We start from the raw sequence: 18,648 nt of genomic DNA, 5'->3' as shown, positions 1-18,648 counted from the left end.
CCTCTTTTCCCAGAAAAAAAGCCCTGCCTGAGAGAGTCCTGTAGAGTGGCCCATTTGCCTTTTCAGTCCACAGATGGGAAAACAGAGACACAGAATCACAGAGTTGGAAGGGGCCATACAGACCTTCTAGTCCAACCCCCTGCCCAATGCAGGATCAGCCTAAAGCATCCCTGACCAATATTCATCCAGCCTCTTCTTGAAAACTGCCAGTGAAGGGGAGCTCATCACCTCCCTAGGCAGCTGGTTTCACCTTTGAACTACTCTGACAGCGAAAAAGTTTTTCCTAATATCCAGCCGGTACCTTTCTGCCTGTAATTTAAGCCCGTTGCTTCATGTCCTACCCTCTGCTGCCAACTGGAACAGCTTCCTGTCCCCCTCCAAATTACAGCCTTTCAAATACTTAAAGAGAGCAATCATGTCCCCCCTCAACCTCCTCTTCTCCAAACTAAACATTCCCAAGGCCCTCAGACTTTCCTCGTAGGGCTCAGTCTCCAGACCCCTGATCATTCTCGTCGCTCTCCTCTGCACCCTCTCGATTTTGTCCACATCCTTTTTGAAGTGAGGCCTCCAGAACTGCACACAATACTCCAGGTGTGGCCTGACCAAGCCAGTATAGAGAGGGGCTATGACCTCCTGCGATTTCGACGCTATGGCCCCTTTGATACAACCCAGGATTGAATTAGCCTTTTTTGCCACCGCATCACACTGACTGCTCATATTCAGTTTACAGTCCACTCTTACCCCAAGATCCCTTTCACATAGACTACTGCCCAGAAGTGTATCCCCCATCCAGTATTTGTGCTTCCCATTTTTGTGGCCCAGATGGAATACTGTGCACTTGTCTTTGTTGAATTGCATCCTATTCACAGCTGCCCACTTCTCCAGAGTATTCAGGTCTTGTTGAATTTTAACTCTATCTTCTTGGGTGTTTGCCACTCCTCCCAATTTGGTATCATCAGCAAATTTAATGAGCAGCCCCTCCACTCCATCTAGATTATTGATAAAAATATTGAAAAGTACCGGGCCCAAAACCGAGCCCTGCGGCACCCCACTGGACACCTCCCTCCAATCTGATGAAATGCCGTTGACCACCAGGGTGCAGTTTAGACCTGGGAGGTTTAGGTGGGTAGCCATGTAGGTCAGCAGTAGAATAGCAGGCTTTAAGTCCAGTGGCACCTTAGAAACCAAGAAGATTTTCAGGCACTAATCTTGTGAGCGTCAGGGCTCCCTTCTTCAGACCCCTTCTTCAGATGTGGAGAGCTGCTTGCCTCCGCTCATTCGGAGAGTGCGTGCAGAAGGGAGAGTCAAGAGTCTTTGAAAGCAATTGAATGCAGAGAAACAAAGATACTTCAGCGAATATATTCTTGGCAAAGCCTGCCTCAGAACGCTGAGGGCTTCCAAGCCTCCCCTCCCAGCCCTGCCAACGCAGGGGAACTCCCAGCAAGGTGCCCGTCTTCAGGTGCCAGCAGACGCTTTTCCGCTGAACTTGCAAAGACAAACATGGATCTGTTTGTCTGGCAGCAAGCCCAAGATTTCAGATGCGGCAGAAAGCAAACCCAGCCCCACAAACTCCCCCCCCCCAAAGCTCTGTCACAGCTTGGCTGAATGAAACCCTGCTGCCATTTCCTAGCAACAGGTAGGGCTGCAGAGCTTGGGGGGGGGACTCCTGGAATTAGGACTGATCTCCAGACTAGAGAGAGATTCCCTTGGAGGAAATGGCAGCAGCAGAGGGTAGGCTCTCTGGTCTTATGCCCCACTGAGGGCTCCCCCCTCTCCCAACCCCCCCTCCCTTGCACCGTACACAGGCAACCCAGATGTCTCCTCCTGTTCCCAGGAGGAAAGGTTCCGGAAGCATCTTCCCTTTGCCTCACCCAAGGGCTGGGGGCTTCCCTCCCTCTGCCAAGGGAATGGAGGCCTGGGATCTCCTGCTCTTCCCCTGGCAATGCCAGAGCACAGCTTGCCCATTCCCTAAAGGTGCCCAGATGGCAGGGGAGCAAATGCCTCAGTGGCTGCTGGAAGCCTGGTTTGGAGCTCCTGGGATGGTGGATGAAGCGAAGGCTGGTCCTCCTCCCTCAGCCTAAGCCACCTCACAGGGACGAAAGGGAGGACGAAGCCGTTGTGCTTCATCCCGAGCCCCTTGGGCTGCTCCCAGAAGCCCCCTCGCCTGGCCTTGTGCTCCTACCCGAGGGCACCTCCCTGGCGCGGCTCTGTGGCTGTCCTCTCCAGCTCCCTCTCCTCAGCTCTGTGCCTTCTCCCGTCCCACAACAGCACTTTAGCCATGTGTGCGTGGGGGGGGGGCGCGAAGGACCCAGAACAGCTGGCCACTGACCCTGGGCCGGGAGCCCCCTCCTCTCCAGCCCTCCCCACTTCAGGGATAATTCTGAGCCCCGCCTTGTCCTGCTCTTTGTCCTCTTTCCTAGTTGACCCTTCCTTTCTCCAGTGGACTCAGGGAGACGCAGGTGATCCTCCCTCCTCCATTTTACCCACAACAGCCTTGTGAGGTAGGCTAGGTTGAGAGAATGTAACTGGCTCAAGTTTCACCCAGTACGGTTCATGGCTGAGGGGACTGGCGCTTGGTTTTCTCAGCATAACCGCAACACCACACTGCCTCCCCCACACTTTGTCCTCCAATTCAAGAGCCCTTCTGCATCATGACTGTCCAGACAGCGGGTGAGGGTGCCAGGTGCCCTCTCAGGTGGGCATCGGTGCTGTTGGTTAGTAGGATATGACAAGTGTGGGTATTATTATTATTATTTATTTGATTTATAGACCGCCCGCCCTGTGAGCAGGCTCCGGGCGGGTTACAATAAAAATAAGAAAATACAGGCATCACAATAAAATCACGTCTTACAATACAGGGTAGTGGGTGGGCCGCCCGTGGGTGCCTTTTTTCCTGCACTGCGAAGGGCTCAGGGCCTAGGGATGCACGCTCAGGGGCTGCAGCAGATGCATTTGAATTAAATGGGTTTTAAAGGCTTGCCCCCCTCGGGCTTTCACCATCCTCCTCCTCCCTTCCTCTGCAGAGGCCATATCCACACAGAGAAGCATCACACCATGTGCAGGTGCTCGTCTGTGCCGAGGACAGCATCCCATTGCAGGCAGCAAACGTGGGCCTGTTTAAGGCAGATTGTGCAGATGCAGCCCCCCTCCCTCTCCCCCCCCCAACTCATTGCAGGCAGCAGAATTTCTGCAAAGGGCTCTTGGCTTCAAAAATTCTGGGGTGGCCAACCTCTTCAAAGTGAGACCTGGTCCTAAACTTGCACTTTTCAAGACCCATTTTCAAAGTCACTGCTGCATCATGGTTGGGCTGCGAATCAGCACTCTGCTAGTTCGACTCCCACCACTGCCCTGAGCTCAGCAGGTGGCCTTGGGTCAGCCCCTCCTCTCAGCCCCAGCTGTATTGTGGGGATATTAAGGATACTGACTTTGTTCACTGCTCTGAGCGGGGCACAAATCTGTCCGGAGGAGTGGTCTATAAGCACAGTTATTATTAAACCCTGGAGCCTTGCCTCCCTTAACGCAGAATCCGTTTCTAGTCTGTTTCCTGGAGCCTGCGCTCCAGGCTCTTTGGAGCATGATGCCGAGGCAAGCCTCAGTTTGCGACGGGGCTCCCCATAACCTCTTTTCTCATCTCCCCCCGTTTCCTCCCCCCCCCAGGCTGGTGACCCACCTGACTGAGATGGGTGACCCATTTGGGGGTCCCAACCCACCTTTTCAGACCCACTAAAGTGATGCTTACATATGTACAGAAATAAGTTTTCACAGCTCCCCGCCTTTCCCCTGACTCCTGCAGTGTGAAAACCACCCCAGGGGTCAGCCCCAGAGGTTTCGGGGGATGCTCCTCCGACAGGTCAGAGTAGCTTTTAATTGATGCGCCTACCCAACAGTACGCACGTGTGTTTGGAAAGGGCAGGGCTGGGCCAAGGGGCCACTTATGACAGATCGCCCCTCCCCCGTTCCTTTTTTGCAGTTCAGGTGGAGGGGAGGGGGCACATCTGGCCCTCTGAAGACCAGCGGCCAGCAGGGTTTGGACCAGCCCCGCAAAAGCTTCCCTGGAACTTAACAGATGGTTAGGAGTGAGACAGACGCTTGCTTCTCTCCCCAGCCCTGCGCCCCGCACAGCCAGGTCTCCGTCTGCACTGGCCGCAGGCACTTCCCTGGCATGCGTGATTCCCTCTCCTTTATTCAGGAACTGGACGCTGCGACTGCGCTTGTGTACACAGACAGGGGACGTTATCAGTACATTGGAAACCAGATGAGGCAACCACACCTGCTTCTGCCTCAGGGTGCGAGGGGGATATTGGCTGCCTCATCACCTCACAAGGCACCCCCCTTCAGGGGGGCCTCCAGGCCCAGACGTCTCGGGAGTGGGGGGCTGTTCCAGGGGGCTTCATGGTCTGCTGTGACCCCTTCCATTCTCCAAAGGTCGGAGGCTGGAGGAGGAAGAGCTCTGGGGCTGGGGGGAGATTCTGCCCAGGCTGCTCTGGCCTCCCCCCTTCTGGCCCCAACAGTGGTTGGCGTTTCAAGCGGAGGAGCTGAATGTGCTGGCCTGGGGGGGGGTGAGAGCAGAGGGGAGAGGACCCCGTGGGCAAGAGGCCAGCCGCCCACAGCACAAAGCAGCTCAGCTCTGAGAACTTTATTTGACAGACACAGACCACGAGAGACTGCCCTCCCCACACACAGAGAAGCAGGGGGGCGGGGGGCGGGGGGTCACCTGCTGGCAAACACTGGTCTAAAGAAGCCCACTTGCCTGGTTCCCTGGGAACATCATCAACGAGAATGAACACAGAGCATTTCCACGTGGCGCGGGGGTCTGGCTGGGGCTGGCCTCGCTCTTCTAGGAGGCGACAGTGGCGATGCTGTGACTTCGGAAAAGCATGATGGAGACACAAAGGGTTACACCCACATAGGACTGACACACTCTGGCAAGGTAAGCTGGCATCACACTCTCCCCGCTGCAGCGCTGTGGGCATGGCGAAGGGCTGGGCGGAAGGCACCTGCGGCTCAGTCCTCATCCCCTCGGCGGTGCGGAGCTGGGGTTCCCCCCCATCCCCTTCCGAGAGCCCTGCGCAGGTGGGCGCGTGCTGTCTAAGGCAGGGGCTCCCCTCCCCAACCACAGCCAGCCAAACACCGAGACTGGGGGCCAGAGCTGCTAACAGGGGCAGCCCAGAAGCGCACGGCCGGGAGCGAGGAAGGGGGCTCTGCTCTCTGCAGAAAAGGGGGAGCCACGGTTCAGCCCTCCTGGGCGGGAGGTCCCCGGAGCCCGGCTTTCCAGCACTCCCACTGATGCGGCTCAGGGCAGCCAGGGACGAGGCCCGGTGGCCCCTGCGCACAGGCACATGGGAGGCCGTCTCCAGCTGCGCGGCCCGATAACCGCGAGGCACTCGCTCACCTTCAGCCACTTCCAAGAAACCCAGTTTGACGTGGGAGGGCAGCCAGGCACAGGGACCTCAAAGGAGACCCAAAGGGGGTGGGGAGGCAGAAGCCCAGGGTGGGACGCGAGGCTCTCCCCTGCTCCCTGCCAATGAAGGTGGGGGCACAGAAAAACTGGGCTGTGGGTCAGGGGGGCCCGAGGCTGCTGACGGTGGTGTAGCTGAACTTGGAGAGAGAGGCGCCCGTGGCAGTGACCTCGTCATCTGGAGGGCGGGGCCGAGGCCGGCAGGGCACCACACAGCAGGCACACGTGGCGGCCAAGGCCTTGCGGAAGCGCTTGTTCATGAAACAGTAGATGAAGGGGTTGACGCAGGTGGAGATGTACGACAGCAAGTGGATGAAGGAGATGGGTGCACCCGAGAGGGCCCGGTAGGCGGCGTCGGGGGCAAAGGCCCGCCACGTGTTGACCACGTAGATGGGCAGCCAGCACACGAAGAACAGGAGCACAACCACAACCAGCATGCGGATGACGTGCTTCTTGGCCTGCAGCTTGGCCTCCGAGCGGTTGACCCTGGCCTGCTCTTCCTTGGTGTGGTCTTCAGAGGTCAGGACTGACAACTCCACAGCGCCTCCTGCGGACCGCGACACCTGGATGTAGCAGCCGTCGCCCTCGTCGCAAGGGGCCAGCGCCCGCGGGTCACCGTTCTGCTGAGCTGAGGGGACACAGGACAATCGCTGAAGACGTGAAAGGCCACAACTGTCCAGGCCTTGGCCCAGGCCCCCGCCTCCCCAGGGAAGGGAACACCTAAGACGGGATGCCGACGTCTCTGGAGAGAGGCTGCTCGGCAGAGGAGGCTACGCCGGCTGAGATTGACCAAGGCTCCGACTCATCTCCATGCGTCCAGCAGGCCTGGGAAGGGAGGGTATCCCTCCAGCAGGCACTGTCACTGCTACAGGCAGCTCATTAGAGGAGGCCAAAGCCCCTGGCAGAGGCATGCCGCCCCAGGGGCCTCTCTCAGTGGCTGCTCACAAGGGCAACCAGTGGCCCAGTCCTGGCCGCCCCACTTTCTGCAACTGCAGTGTGGATTCTATGCGTGTCGGCAGAGCAACCTGAATAAACGTGGCGGGCACTCCTGGGATCCTGGTAGCCACGGTGACCCACAGCCTGGGGTGTTGAGCCAGAACCACAGCAAGGAGGGGAAAGGGGAAGGGGTGGCTGCTTCAGCTGCAGAGCCCAAGTAGGACTCCAGCCCTGTCCTGGAAGCCAACCCGCCGGGGAGTCAGAACAAGGCTGCCGAAGGGCCCTTTGGCTGTTTCAGCTGTGGGGGGGGGGTCAGTTCTGGGCCACGGGGTCATTCTGGGCAAGATAAAAACTCTGGTCAGCCACCCCCTGGAAACAGACCCCCCCAAACACCGACAGACTCACAGGCACCCCCCGCAGCCCTTAGATGTACTCGAATTAGTTAGCGTGCTTGCCTGCCAGTCCTTGCCCCAAACAGAGAAAAGCCAGGGGAGCTCTCTTTGGGCGGCCACCCCAGGGCCAGGCTCCCACCATCTCGGCACAGGCCAGGCCTTTCCCGTGGCCTCTCCTCCCAAACACACACCTCTGGCTTCACGAGTGAGGTCCATCTCAAACTGCATGCCACGGTAGAGTTCCCAGGAGATCAGCCCGTAAGCCACAATCATCACCAGCCCTGGGATAAGGAAGAGCACCACCAGGAGTATCACCGACCTGGGAGGAGGGGGGAAAGAGCAGCATCACTCCTGAGGCACCTGTGCACAGCTGCCTGCACCCGGACAGCCGACACAGTCTTCTGCCCACCAAGATATTTTATCCTTTCGGTGGGCCTGCGAGACTGAGTGGTTCCGCCAGGCATATGGTTGAGGCCAGTCTTGGGTCCGCCTGGGAGCCTCCCTGCCAGGCTCTTATCAGGGGGTTGGGGGTGGGGGCGGTATAGTATCTTGGCCCCTTATATGAGTCACAGTGGGGGCAGAAATCATGGCTTCCTCTCTTCTCCCCCACCATGCTCTACAGGGGTGGGCTGTACTAAGTCGTCGTTCTGGAACTGTGTTTTTATTGTAACTGATGCTGTTGTTTTTATTGTGATTCTAATATGTACTGAAATTGTTGTTACTCTCCCTGACCCTGCTTGCAGGAGGGCAGGCTAGAAGTTTAATGAAATGAATGCCCCCTTCCGAAAGGAAGCTGTGGTCAGCAGTAGTGGACCCCCTGATTGGGGGGGGGAGGGGCTTACAAGACTTCACCGCCTATCGAACTTTCCTAGGGAGGCCTTCTTTGTTTCTGGAATGGGGTTCTCTGGAAACCTGGTGGTCTAAGTTTTCAGCTTGATTGGGGAAAAGCTGTTATGGAGAAGGTGCATCGGCCGGTGCTTGGGAGGTCACCAATACTTCTCACCACTGAATCCCCGCAACAGCTTTGCAACTTCTTAAATAAAAGGAGTAAGAGTGGATTGGCTGCTGAATTTTTCTGAAAAGGGCAACTGCTGGCTGAGATCACACGGCTGGATAAAAGACAGACCTTTGAGTAGTCCAGATACAAAATACTACCCTGGAATGAACTGAGAAGCATTTCAAAAAACAAAATGCGAAAGCAGTTGAATAAATTGAGAGAGAGTATTTCCAGAATAAAATACTAAATCTTACTATATAATTGAGTAAGTGTGTTTCAGACAACTCACTTTATACCCTGGTGCACCATGAGAGGGCGATGCCGCAGAGGAAAGCCCAGGGAACTCACCATATCACACCAGAAAACATGCCATGGTGGGGGAAGCTCAGGCTGGGAACAGGAGCAGAGCAGGTGGCAATGCTCTCCCCATGCCTTAACCCAGCTGGTATCAGGTGTGGAGCAGGTGGCAATGCCCACCTCCACCTTAACCCAGCTGATATTAGGAGCAGAGCAATGCCTGCCCCCTTTCAGCCAGCTGGTATTAGGAGCAGAGCAGGTGGCAATGCCTGCCCTCCACCTTAAACCAGCTGATATTAGGAGTGGAGCAGGTGGCAATGCCCATCTCCAGCCTTAATTCAGCTATTATTAGGATCAGAACAGGTGGCAATGCCCTCCCCCTCTTCACCCAGCTGGGATCAGGAGCAGAGCAGATAGCTATGTCCACTCTCTGCCTTAACCCAGCTGGTATTAGGAGTGGAGCAGGTGGCAATGCCCATCTCCTGCCTTAACCCAGCTGGTATTAGGAACAGAGAAGGTGGGAATGCCCACCTCCACCTTAACCCAGGTGGTATTAGGAGCGGAGCATGTGGCAATGCCGCCCCCCTTTAGCCAGCTGGGGTCCGGAATGGAGCAGGTGGCAATGCCCACCCCCCACCATAACCCAGCTGGTATTAGAAGTGAAGCATGTGGTAATGCCCACCACCCTCCTTATCACAACTGGTATTAGGAGTGGAACAAGTGGCTCCCCTTCAGCCAGCTAGGATCAGGAGCAGAGAAGGTGGCAATGCCTGCACCCCCTTCACCCATTTGGGATCAGGAGCGGAGCACATAGCAAAGCCCACCACCTGCCTTTGCCTATCAGGATCAGGCAAGAAGCAGGAGGTAAGGCCCGCTCCTTCCTTCACTCAGCAGGGAACAGGTGGCAGTGCCCACCCCTCTTCCCCCAGCTGGGACCAGGCTTGGAGCAGGCAGCAATGCCCATCTCTCTTCACCCAGCCATAATCAGGCACAGAGCAGAAAGCAATGCCCGTTTTCCTTTCACCGGCTGGGATCAGAAGTGGAGAAGGTGGCAATACCTGTCCCCCTTTACCTGACCGATATCAGGCATGCAGCAGGCAGCAAAGCCCACCATCCCTTCATGTTGCTGAGGTGTGGAGCAGGTAGCAATGCCCACCCCCCTCCTTCACCGGCCGGGATCAGTGATGGAGGAGGAGGGAATGCTTGCCTGCCCGCTCTCCCCTTTCTAGAGCCCATTGTATTTTTCCCCACAACGGGCTTTGTTTCTAGTGCCTTTATAAATGTCTTATTACTGCCGGATAGTACCAGCGAAGTAGCCATTTTGGTCCGCAGTAGAAGCGCAAGAAGCAGGCCCAAGAGCTCCTTAAAGACCAGGCTATGAGCTTCTAAGAGTCAACGCGCCAATACTGCTGAGACATCTTGTGTACCTGCATTCATTCAATTTGGATTTATTTATAAATCTATAAGGACTCTAAAAACAACAGAAATAAGGCATATCTGTATAAAGAGACCAATCCAGGAAGCGCTACGAAATGATGGAGCCCAGCAGAGGCCTAAGCAAGTGTGGAGCTGGAAGGGGCTTTCAGCACAACCCGTTTCTCTGAATCTCCACCCTCCCTGCCCGTGTTGTATTTTTGGCTCCTGAATTCTCAGAAGCAGCATTTCCTCCTCCCTGCCACGGAGGAGCTGAGCACGGACGTGCGCTCAGCGGGCTGAAGAAATTCTTGCTTGATGGAGATCCACGCAGCGTTCCCCAATCTCTCCCTTCTTTGCTGGCCTCAGAATTCCAGGAGGTCGAGGCGCGCCTGAGGTCATTCCCGCTGGCTTCCCACACGGAAGACTCCCCCCAGCTCCTTCTGCCCCCCCCAGCCCCACAGTCCTTTCCCAGCATGCACTGCCCCCCAGCCACGACTCACCAGGCCTGCTTGGCATAGTTCCCCGGCCAGTTGTGGTGGCACTGGTAAATGCCGGGATGAGTGGCCTGAGAGATGGTGGTGGTATAGACCGGGTAAGGCAGCATGAGCAGAGCCGAGAGCAACCACGTGGCCACGATGACCCGGTAGGCGTGTGAGCGCGTCTGCCACACGCGGGACTGCAGCGGCTTGCAAATGGCGTTGTAGCGCTCGATGGCGATGGCAACCAAGCTGAAGGTGGAGACGCTGACAGACATGCCTGGGGGGGAGGGGAGAGGTCAGGCGGGGGGGGGCAAGGCGGGCCTCATGCAGGTGGGGCAGCCGGGCCGGAGGAGCTGGGCACCCCCGGGGCAGCAAACCAGAAGGGGTCCTTCCTTCGCAAGCCCTTCAGCCAGGGCAGCAGCCCCTGCCCAGGGCAGAGGGTCACCTGGTGAGGCGCCTGATGCCTTCAGGTAGCCCGGCTCGGAGCCAGAAGGCAGCAAGCAAAGAGGAAGAGGAAGGCGCGTGGCCCTTCCTCACATCTCCAGCATAACCGCCAGCGGGCAGAGAGAGCTTCGCAGCGCAACAGGAGACCCAGTCAAGCCCCTCTCTTGACCGCACGCCTGGAAGGAGAGGGCAGTGCTGAGGAATGGCCTCCCCTCCCGGACAGTCTTGCGGGACCTGGACCCCCTTCGGCCCCTCCCAGGTGGAAGCCCCTGAAGCCTGGGCCAAGGGACGCCAAGCCCCACCAGTGCCCACGGTGCCCCCAGCAGCACGCACCCATGAAGTAGGCCACGGCCTTGCAGACGACCTTCCCGAAGATGAACGTCCCCATCACGTTGGGAATGAAGGTGAAGGGGATGCAGAAGAGCGCCACCAGCAGGTCACTGAGGGACAGCGAGAGCAGGAAAGAGTTGGTGACGGTGCGCAGCCGCTTGTTCCTGACTAGCACGGCGATGACGAGCGTGTTCCCGAAAACGCCAAGCAGGAAAATGATCGAATAGAGGAGGAGCCGCACGGTCACGTCCAGGTCTTCGGGGGAGAGAGAAAGGGGAGAGCTGTGGCTGACCCTCCCTTGCAGGCAGCGGCTGAGACGGGATGGTTCCCACAGAGGCAGCGGAGGACACTGGAGATGGCGGGCGGCTGGGAAGGGGTCTGCCGAGGGTCTCCTTCCCTTCCCCCTCCACACCAGGGCCCATTCCCCTCCTCCCTCTGAGCTCCAGGGTGCCTGCCTGCCTCCCTCCACAGCATCTAGCCTGGCTCATTGGCTTGAGCCACCAGGACGTGTGTCCCTGCTGGAGAATCTGAAGCCATCTCAGCCCATGGGGTGCATCTTGAGCTGCAGCTTTGCGCTCCCTGTTTTCTCTGCCCCTGCTCCTCTCCGGCCCCCCTGCTGCGGTCAAGGTTTCCACAGGCACTGGCTGCTGAGGGTGACACGGGCTTTGGACCGCTCACCTCGCTGCTCCACACAGAACCCCAAGCAGCTCCAGTGGCCTGGCTGCCCCCTGCTTCTTCCTCCCAGGCTGCTGCTTGCCCCCAGACCTTCCTGCGGCTCAGGCACCCGCGGCTTCCAGGTGGGGGTAGGCGGGGCTGGAAGCCGCAGGGGCTGTGCTGTGTGTGCCCTGCCAGGGAGGAGGCCCAGGGACCGCTCTTGGCATTGCAAGCCCAGAGGGGGCTCTTCGGAGTCTGCTGTCCGGCACCCGCTTTGTGCCACTGACCTCATACTGGTCCGGAACAATCAGGCCTCCACCTTCATCTGGAACGACTGGGATGCGCCTGTGCGCTCAAGGGGGCCTGCAGAGCACTGGTCCATGAGCCAGCCGGGCCCTGTGAGGGCCCCACCGGGATGCTCCCAGCTGGTCTGCATCCTGGGAATCAGAGACCCCTGGGAAGAGAGGATGCAGCAGCACCCGGGCTCGAGGGGGGGCTCCTCTGCAGGAGCCACGAGGCCCCCAGCCTGGCCCAGGAGTTCAGGAAGGGAGGCTGCAGCCTGTGCCGCCCCGCTACGTCACCTCTGGACTCCGCTGGCCTTTCACTTTTCCTGGCAGCCGCTGGGATCCGGGGTGTGTGTGTGTGTGGGGGGGGGAGAATCGGCCCCGCCACCCTATGCTCCAGCCCACTTTTCTTACCCCCCCCCACCTGGAGGAAGGAAGGGCAGACGGGGGCTACTGCACAAAAAAAATAAGATTCGGGTCGTCCAGTCTCTGCTGAAGGGAGCTTCGGGCCAGGGACGCCCGGAGCCTGGACGTCTCGCCGGCGCTGCTGGACCCAAATCCGGCGGTTCTACCGCAACCCAGAGGGCTGCCCACCTGCAGCTCTCGGCGGGAGAAAAGTCGCCCTGGCAGTGCCAACTTCCAGCGACAGTCCCCCACCCCCCACCCCGCGCATGGCCAGGGAGAGGCACTCTGCGCATGCTCTTAGGCTCTTGCAGGTGCCGGCAGGGACGGGGGGGCAGCTGGGCTCAGCCTGCCTGGACACCCCCCCCCAGTAGGGCAGCGCAGAAGCAACGGGGGCAGCGAAGTGGGGCTGGGCGAGCCGGCGGGGCGCGGGGGGGTCCGGGCCGAGCGGCCTCCGGGGGCTCCGGCCCGTCCCCGCAGAGGCGGCGGGGAAGGAAGGCGCCTCACCTCGGGAGCCGCGCGGGGGTCTCCGGGCCGCGTCGCAGCCGGCGCCGGTTCCGTTCCAGGCGCCGCCGGCCGAGCCGTTGCCGGGGCTGCAGAGCAGCGACTCGTTGAGCGGCCGCGGCGCCTCCATCCCGGCCGAGGGCTGCGCGCCCGTCCCCGCGCCTCGCCGGAGAGGAGGAGGAAGAGGCGGCGGAGCCTCCCGGAGCCCTGCCGCAGCCCCGCCGCTCGCCCGGCCGCCCCGACTGCGGCCGCCCCGCGCCGCCGCCCAGCCGCCGGGCGCCCCCTGCCGGCCGCCGGGCCGCCTCGACGGCGCGGGGGCTCCGGCTCGGCCCACGCCGCGCTCGCCGCCGGACGGCCGCCCCTTGGCGGGGGCGCAAGAGCCGCTCTCGCTCGCCGCCTGCGGGGCCTCCGAGCCGGCGCCCAGCCCCTGCCCGGCCCGGCCCGGCCCGCCCCTTCGCGCCGCCTCCCTCGGCGCGTCTCCCGGCAGCGGCCGGCCCCGAGAGGCACGCCGTGTTTGCTCGGGGCACCGGGGCGCCCGCCCGGGCGCTGTTGACACAGGTGCTGTTTGCCTGGCCAGGCGGCGGGCGGAGGGAAGCGCTCCCCTCCCCTCGGCCTCTGCCCCTGCCCGCCCTGGCCAGGGCCCGCCGCGCTCGGCTGGCTGCTGCCCCGGCTCCAAGCCGCAGGTGCCTGGCGGCGGGGAGTCGTCTGGCGCGCAGGCCCAGGCCGGCGGCCCTCCCGCTTCTCCTCCCGGTCCGGCGTGCGGGATCAGAGAATCGTAGAGGCACCCCCAAGGGGCATCTAGTCCACCCCCTGCACAGTGCGGGAAATTCACAGGTACCTCCCCACCCGCTCCCCCAGTGACCCCTGCTGTATGCCCAGAGGAAGGCAAAAACCCTCCAGGGTCTCTGGCCAATCTGGCCTGGAGGAAAATGCCTCCCTGACCCCAAAGTGGGGATTGGCATTGCCCTGGGCCTGGAAGAAAGGGCCCTGAGAGCCAAGCACCGACTCATCCCTGCCTGCCCTCCCTCTCACAGTCTGCCTAAACTCATGCTGAGCCAAAGAATCTGCATGGCTGTCAGATGGCCACCCAGACTCTGCTTAAAAACCTCCAAAGAAGGAGAGCCCCCACCTCCCGAGGAAGCCCGTTCCACTGAGGGACAGCTCTGACTGTCAGCAAATTCTTCCTACTCTTTAGCTAAAGACCCTTTTGATTTAATTTCAAGTTCTTGGTTCTGTTCTGATCTTCTGGGTCAGCAGAAAACAACTCTGTGCCATCCTCTATATTGCAGCCCTTCAAGTGCTTGCAGATGGTTATCCTATCCTCTCTCAGTTGTCTTCTCTCCAGGCTAAACATTCTGAGCTCCTTCATCCTTTCCTCATAGGACTTGGTCTCCAGAGCCCTCACCATCTTCGTTGCCCTCCTCTGGACATGTTCCAGCTTGTCTATATCCTTCTTAAATTGTGGCACCCAAAACTGAACACAGTACTCTAGGTGAGGTTTAACCAGAGCAGAGTAGAGTGATACCATCACTTCTCGTGATCTGGACAGGATGCTTCTGTGGATACAGCCTGGAATTGCATTTGCCTTTTTAGCTACCACATCACACTGCTGACTCATGTTCAGTGTAAGGTCTACTAAGATCCCTAGATCCTTTTCGCACACACTACTGCCAAGATAAGTCTCCCCCATCCTATAATTATGCCTTTGATTTTTCCTTCCTAAATGCAGAACTTTGCCTTTATCTCCATTGAAATTTATTTTATTTGTTTTAGGCCAGTTTTCCAGCCTGTCAAGATCATCCTGTATCCTGACTCTGTCTTCGACTGTATTTGCTACCCTTCCCAATTTAGTATCTGCAAATTTAATAAGCATTCCCTCTATTCCTTCATCCAAATCATTTATAAAAATGTTGACCAGAACAGGTCCCAGGACTGATCCCTGAGGAACTCCACTTGTCACTCTTCTCCAAGAGGATGAGGAACCACTAACTAGCACTCTTTGGGTGCGGTTTGTCAACCCATTATAGATCCACTTAACAGTAATAGGATCCAAACCACATTTTACCAACTTGTCTACAAGAATATTATATGGAACCTTATCAAAAGCCTTACTGAAGTCAAGATAAACTCCGTCCACAGCATTCCCCTGATCCAGCAAGGTAGCAACTTTCTCAAAAAAAGAGATACATTTAGTCTGACGTGACTTGCTCTTGAGGAACCCGTGCTGGCTCTTAGTAATCACAGCCATCCTTTCTAAATGCTCAGGGACTGAGAACGAGATGGTTTCTTAGTCTGATGCTAGATGCTTATGTAGCCCCCCCCCCTTTGCCTGTCTTAGGCTGCAGCTCCCTTCCCCCACCACGTGTTCTGTTATTGCATTTCCCTCTCAGAGGAAGACTGAGGCAAAGTGGGAGCGGAAGAGCTCTGTCTTCTCCTTATCACCTGTTCAAATCCCAATTTCCTCTTCCCACAGCAGGCATACCACTTCCTTGTTCATAACCAAAGAACTCTTTTTTGGGGTTGTTGTTGTGTTTAGCATCTCTCGCTAGCCTAAGCTCATACGGAGCTTTATTCTTTCTAACGCTCTCCCTGCAAGCACTGGCTGTTTATTTTCATCCTTGGTCCTATGCCCTTCCTCCCATTGCCCAAATGTGTCCTTTTTAATTCTGAGCTCATTAGAAAGCTGTTTATGGAGCCACCCTGGCTTCTTTGGGTGCCTCCCATTTTTCCTCCTCATTGGAATTATTTGCAATTGTGCCTTCAGTGTCTGTCTTTTACTTCTTGAACGCCTTCTCCCACATTCTTTCTGACCATGGGATTCTACTCAGCATTTCTTTGAGCTTGTTGAAATTAGCTTTTCTAAAGTTTATCCTACATGTCTGACTACGTTCAGCTTCCTTCTTTTCCAGGACCTTGAATTCCAGAATTTCATGGTTTCTGCTACCCAGGGTTCCTGCTACCTTCTCCTCATCAACCGGTTCTTTCCTGTTGGTGCAAATCAGGTCCAAGAGAGCAGACCCCCTTGTCTCCTCCTCCGTCTTTGGGAAGATGAAGTTGCCAGCAAGACAAGTCAGGAATTTGTGAGACCTTACATCGGCAGCAGAGTTTGACTTGCAACAGATAGCAAGGTAATGTCAAGACGTCACACTCCGGTCATACTCTGCAAGGCCTGTTTGACTCTGTGTGACTCGGATGTTAGCAGCTATTCTCTGCCTGGGATGAGACGGCCTGCTGTGATCTCTTGCTCAGCCTGCGGTTTCTCTCTCGCCTGAGATAAGGCCTCAGGGCCTTGCAGTTTCTCACACATCATCTCTGCTATGTCCTGCTGTTCATCTATTAAACTTAGCTAAGTGCATACTAAAGGGGGGTGGGGACTCTGGGGCTGGGCTTAGACACCTATATACATTTTGTGCTTGTAGAGAATCGCCATTCCTGGCAAGGAGTGTAATAGGGAATGAACTAGTCGGTTGCTTATCAAATAAAATGCTTTAACTCATGCAGTTCCTGGACTCATGCAGTGAAGACTTTGAGAGATACTTGGCAGAACCTCACAGGTAATTAACCTGATCACTATGAGTCTCTCTACACAAGACTTCTGGCATGTGTTCTTCACGTGTCCGGAGATGCAATGTTAGCTGGGAAGCGTAGTCTTAAAAGACAGAGCTGGTGGAGATTGCTCCGGAGGGGATGGGTTCTTTCACAGCCCTGGCGTGCTATACTGCCTCCCCTTCTGGAGCCTTTGCCCTGCCAAGGCTTGGTCAATTCAAAGTTTTAAGTAGTGAGGGCGGAAGGGCAAAGGCTCCAAAAGGGGAGGCAGTCTGGCATGCCGGAGGTGTGAGAGAATCTGTGCCCTCTGGAGCAATCTCTGCTGGCTCTGGCTTTTAAAACTACGCTTCCCGGCTAACATTGCATCTCCTGGCACCTGACAAACGGGCACCCGAGTGTTTTGTGTAGAGAGACTCTATGTTCCTTCTCCTTGAAAATGATGTAATCTGGTCCAAGTCCCCTGCCTGCCCTGGTGGTCTGTCGCAGACCCCCTCAACAATATCACTCTTATTTCTTCCTCCTTTTATTTTCACCCAGAGGCTCTCAACTGGCCTTCCATGCGCAGATTCATGGATCTGGCCCTTCCGCACAGGCAAGCAAGGGGCTGAGGCGGGGCAGCCCCTTTTGCCTTGGCTGCTATGAGGGAGGAGGGAAGGCTTGGGGGAGGCCAACGGTCAAGCCTCTGCTTTTCTGGCACGTGTTTCTTGTTCCTTCCCTTCCTCCATGGAGCTCAGGGCAGCATCTCATGGGTCTCCTCAAAACAGCCCTGAAAAAGGGCAACTGACCAGCCAGCGTGAGGGCCGAGTGAGCCCCGGGCCCTGCAGCCCCAACCCGAGGCTCCAAGCACCGCACCTCATCGGCTCTCGCCATTTCTGCCTCCGACCAGCCCCACAGCCGTGGGAGGGGTTGCGGCCCAGAGCTCCTGTCTGGCCCACAGAAGGCCCCCTGTGCAGTCCCTGGAGACGTCTCCATCCACCTAAAAGGGTCAGGCAGTAGACAATGAGGAAGCCCCTCTCTCTGCCTGATGCCCTGGGGAACTGCTGCCTGTCTGCATAAACAAGACTGGCCCTGGGGGCGGGAGGGGGTCTGCTTCAGCAGCAGTCGCTTCATGTGCTGGCAAGAAGGAGTCCAGGGTGCTTCCGTTGCCCCGGGAGCTATTGGGAAGTCAAAGGCCCTTCCCCTTCAGTGCTGGGGCCTGCCAGTCGGGCAAGAGCAGCCCGGCCCTCCCTGTTCCTCACAAGAGGTTTCCTCTGTGATCATGAGTAGGCGTGCTTGGCATTGCCCAGGTTCTAGCTGACCTGGTGCCCATGCTGGTTGGCACTTCTGAGGGCAGGAGGGATTCCTGCCTTCGCTGCAAAGCTGTCCCAGGTCCCTTTCAGCTGGGCACAGATCTGCCCAAAGGACAGGGAGGGGGGGGTGGCTGGTGCCTTAGCAAGGGTGGAGGAATGCGGCTGAGGAGTCAGCAGGGGCAGCCGAGGCCTGGCGAGCCCTGGGCCAATTTTTCCAATGTCGGGACTCAGCATTTCCTCATAGCTCCACAAGGGATATGAGCTGGAGGCTTGCTTTTAAAAAAAGCGAACGCTGGGAATTGGGACAGCCTGTGACCCCCATCACTGCAACGCTAGAGTGAGATTTTTGTGCCTTTTTTAAAAAATGCAAAGGCCCTGTTGGCCCACGGGAGGGGCAGGGGAGCCACTTCTGGCGCTTGAAGAGCGGCGGCGCTTGTTGAAATAGACACGGCCATTCACATACAAATCGCCAGGGGATGTAAATGCCCTTTGAACCCTCCGCCCCTGCATCGCTTCACATGAAGTCGGGGCAGCAGCCGACATCCGGCTTAGAACGGAAATGGGAAAGGGGCCAGATTCTCCCCCCTCCCCAGAAAACTCTGGCAGAAGTCAGCTGCTGCTTGCTTGCACCTGATGCGTGATGCTGAACTGCAGTGGCGCTCCTGGGCTGCTGCCAGGCACGCTGATTTCCCCCCTTGCTTCAGCCAGATCAACATGCCGACCCCTCCTGGCTGTCGCCTTGGGCTGGCCGTCACTTTTCCTGGCCCTGCTCTCGTGCCTTTAGCTGTGCCTTCTTCCCCCGTGGAATCTCGGAAGGCAAGGCAAGTCAGCACACCTGCCTGGCAGAAGCTCCCCCCCACCACCACGCTTGGCTGCCTCAGGGGCAGCCAAGCGTGTCTCAGGCTGCTTCCCTATGACAATATTTATCTACCTAGCTTTCCTTGCCATTGCTGCCACTATTTCCCCCTACACCATCAGAATAACTGACAGATCACAATACAGCAATAACAATATATTGCTACATTTCTTGTTCCCAGTGTTCATTTATTTAAAAAAGTCTCTAGAGCTTTTTGTTTTAGAGTGATGGGAAATATTTCCCCTTATAACTCCACAATGAAAAAGGATACAGATGCTTTCTTTTGGCAATGAAAGCTGGAAATGAGGAGATGGTGGCAATCATTCATTGTAGTGTTGTTGTGATACAACCATCTGTCAATTAT

The 18,648-nt window shown here is 57.4% G+C and overlaps 1 protein-coding gene across 1 annotated transcript; it reads right to left on the bottom strand.

The window, feature by feature from the left end:
• Window positions 1–5,438: 5,438 nt before the first annotated feature.
• CCKBR (cholecystokinin B receptor) lies at window positions 5,439–17,009 on the bottom strand. The gene is made up of 6 exons (XM_054974591.1): window positions 16,925–17,009; window positions 12,597–13,403; window positions 10,753–11,004; window positions 9,997–10,252; window positions 6,978–7,105; window positions 5,439–6,086 (listed from the first exon to the last, which is right to left on the bottom strand). Exons 1-6 carry the CDS (start codon window positions 17,007–17,009, stop codon window positions 5,560–5,562), a joined length of 2,055 nt encoding a protein of 684 aa, XP_054830566.1. The 3' UTR covers window positions 5,439–5,559.
• Between the last annotated feature and the right edge of the window lie 1,639 nt (window positions 17,010–18,648).

This window comes from Eublepharis macularius, chromosome 3 (assembly GCF_028583425.1).
Source record: "Eublepharis macularius isolate TG4126 chromosome 3, MPM_Emac_v1.0, whole genome shotgun sequence".
In the NCBI taxonomy this organism is placed as follows: Eukaryota; Metazoa; Chordata; class Lepidosauria; order Squamata; family Eublepharidae; genus Eublepharis; species Eublepharis macularius.
Note: the sequence above shows the minus strand (reverse complement) of the source record. Positions and strands in the feature narration are given on the sequence as shown.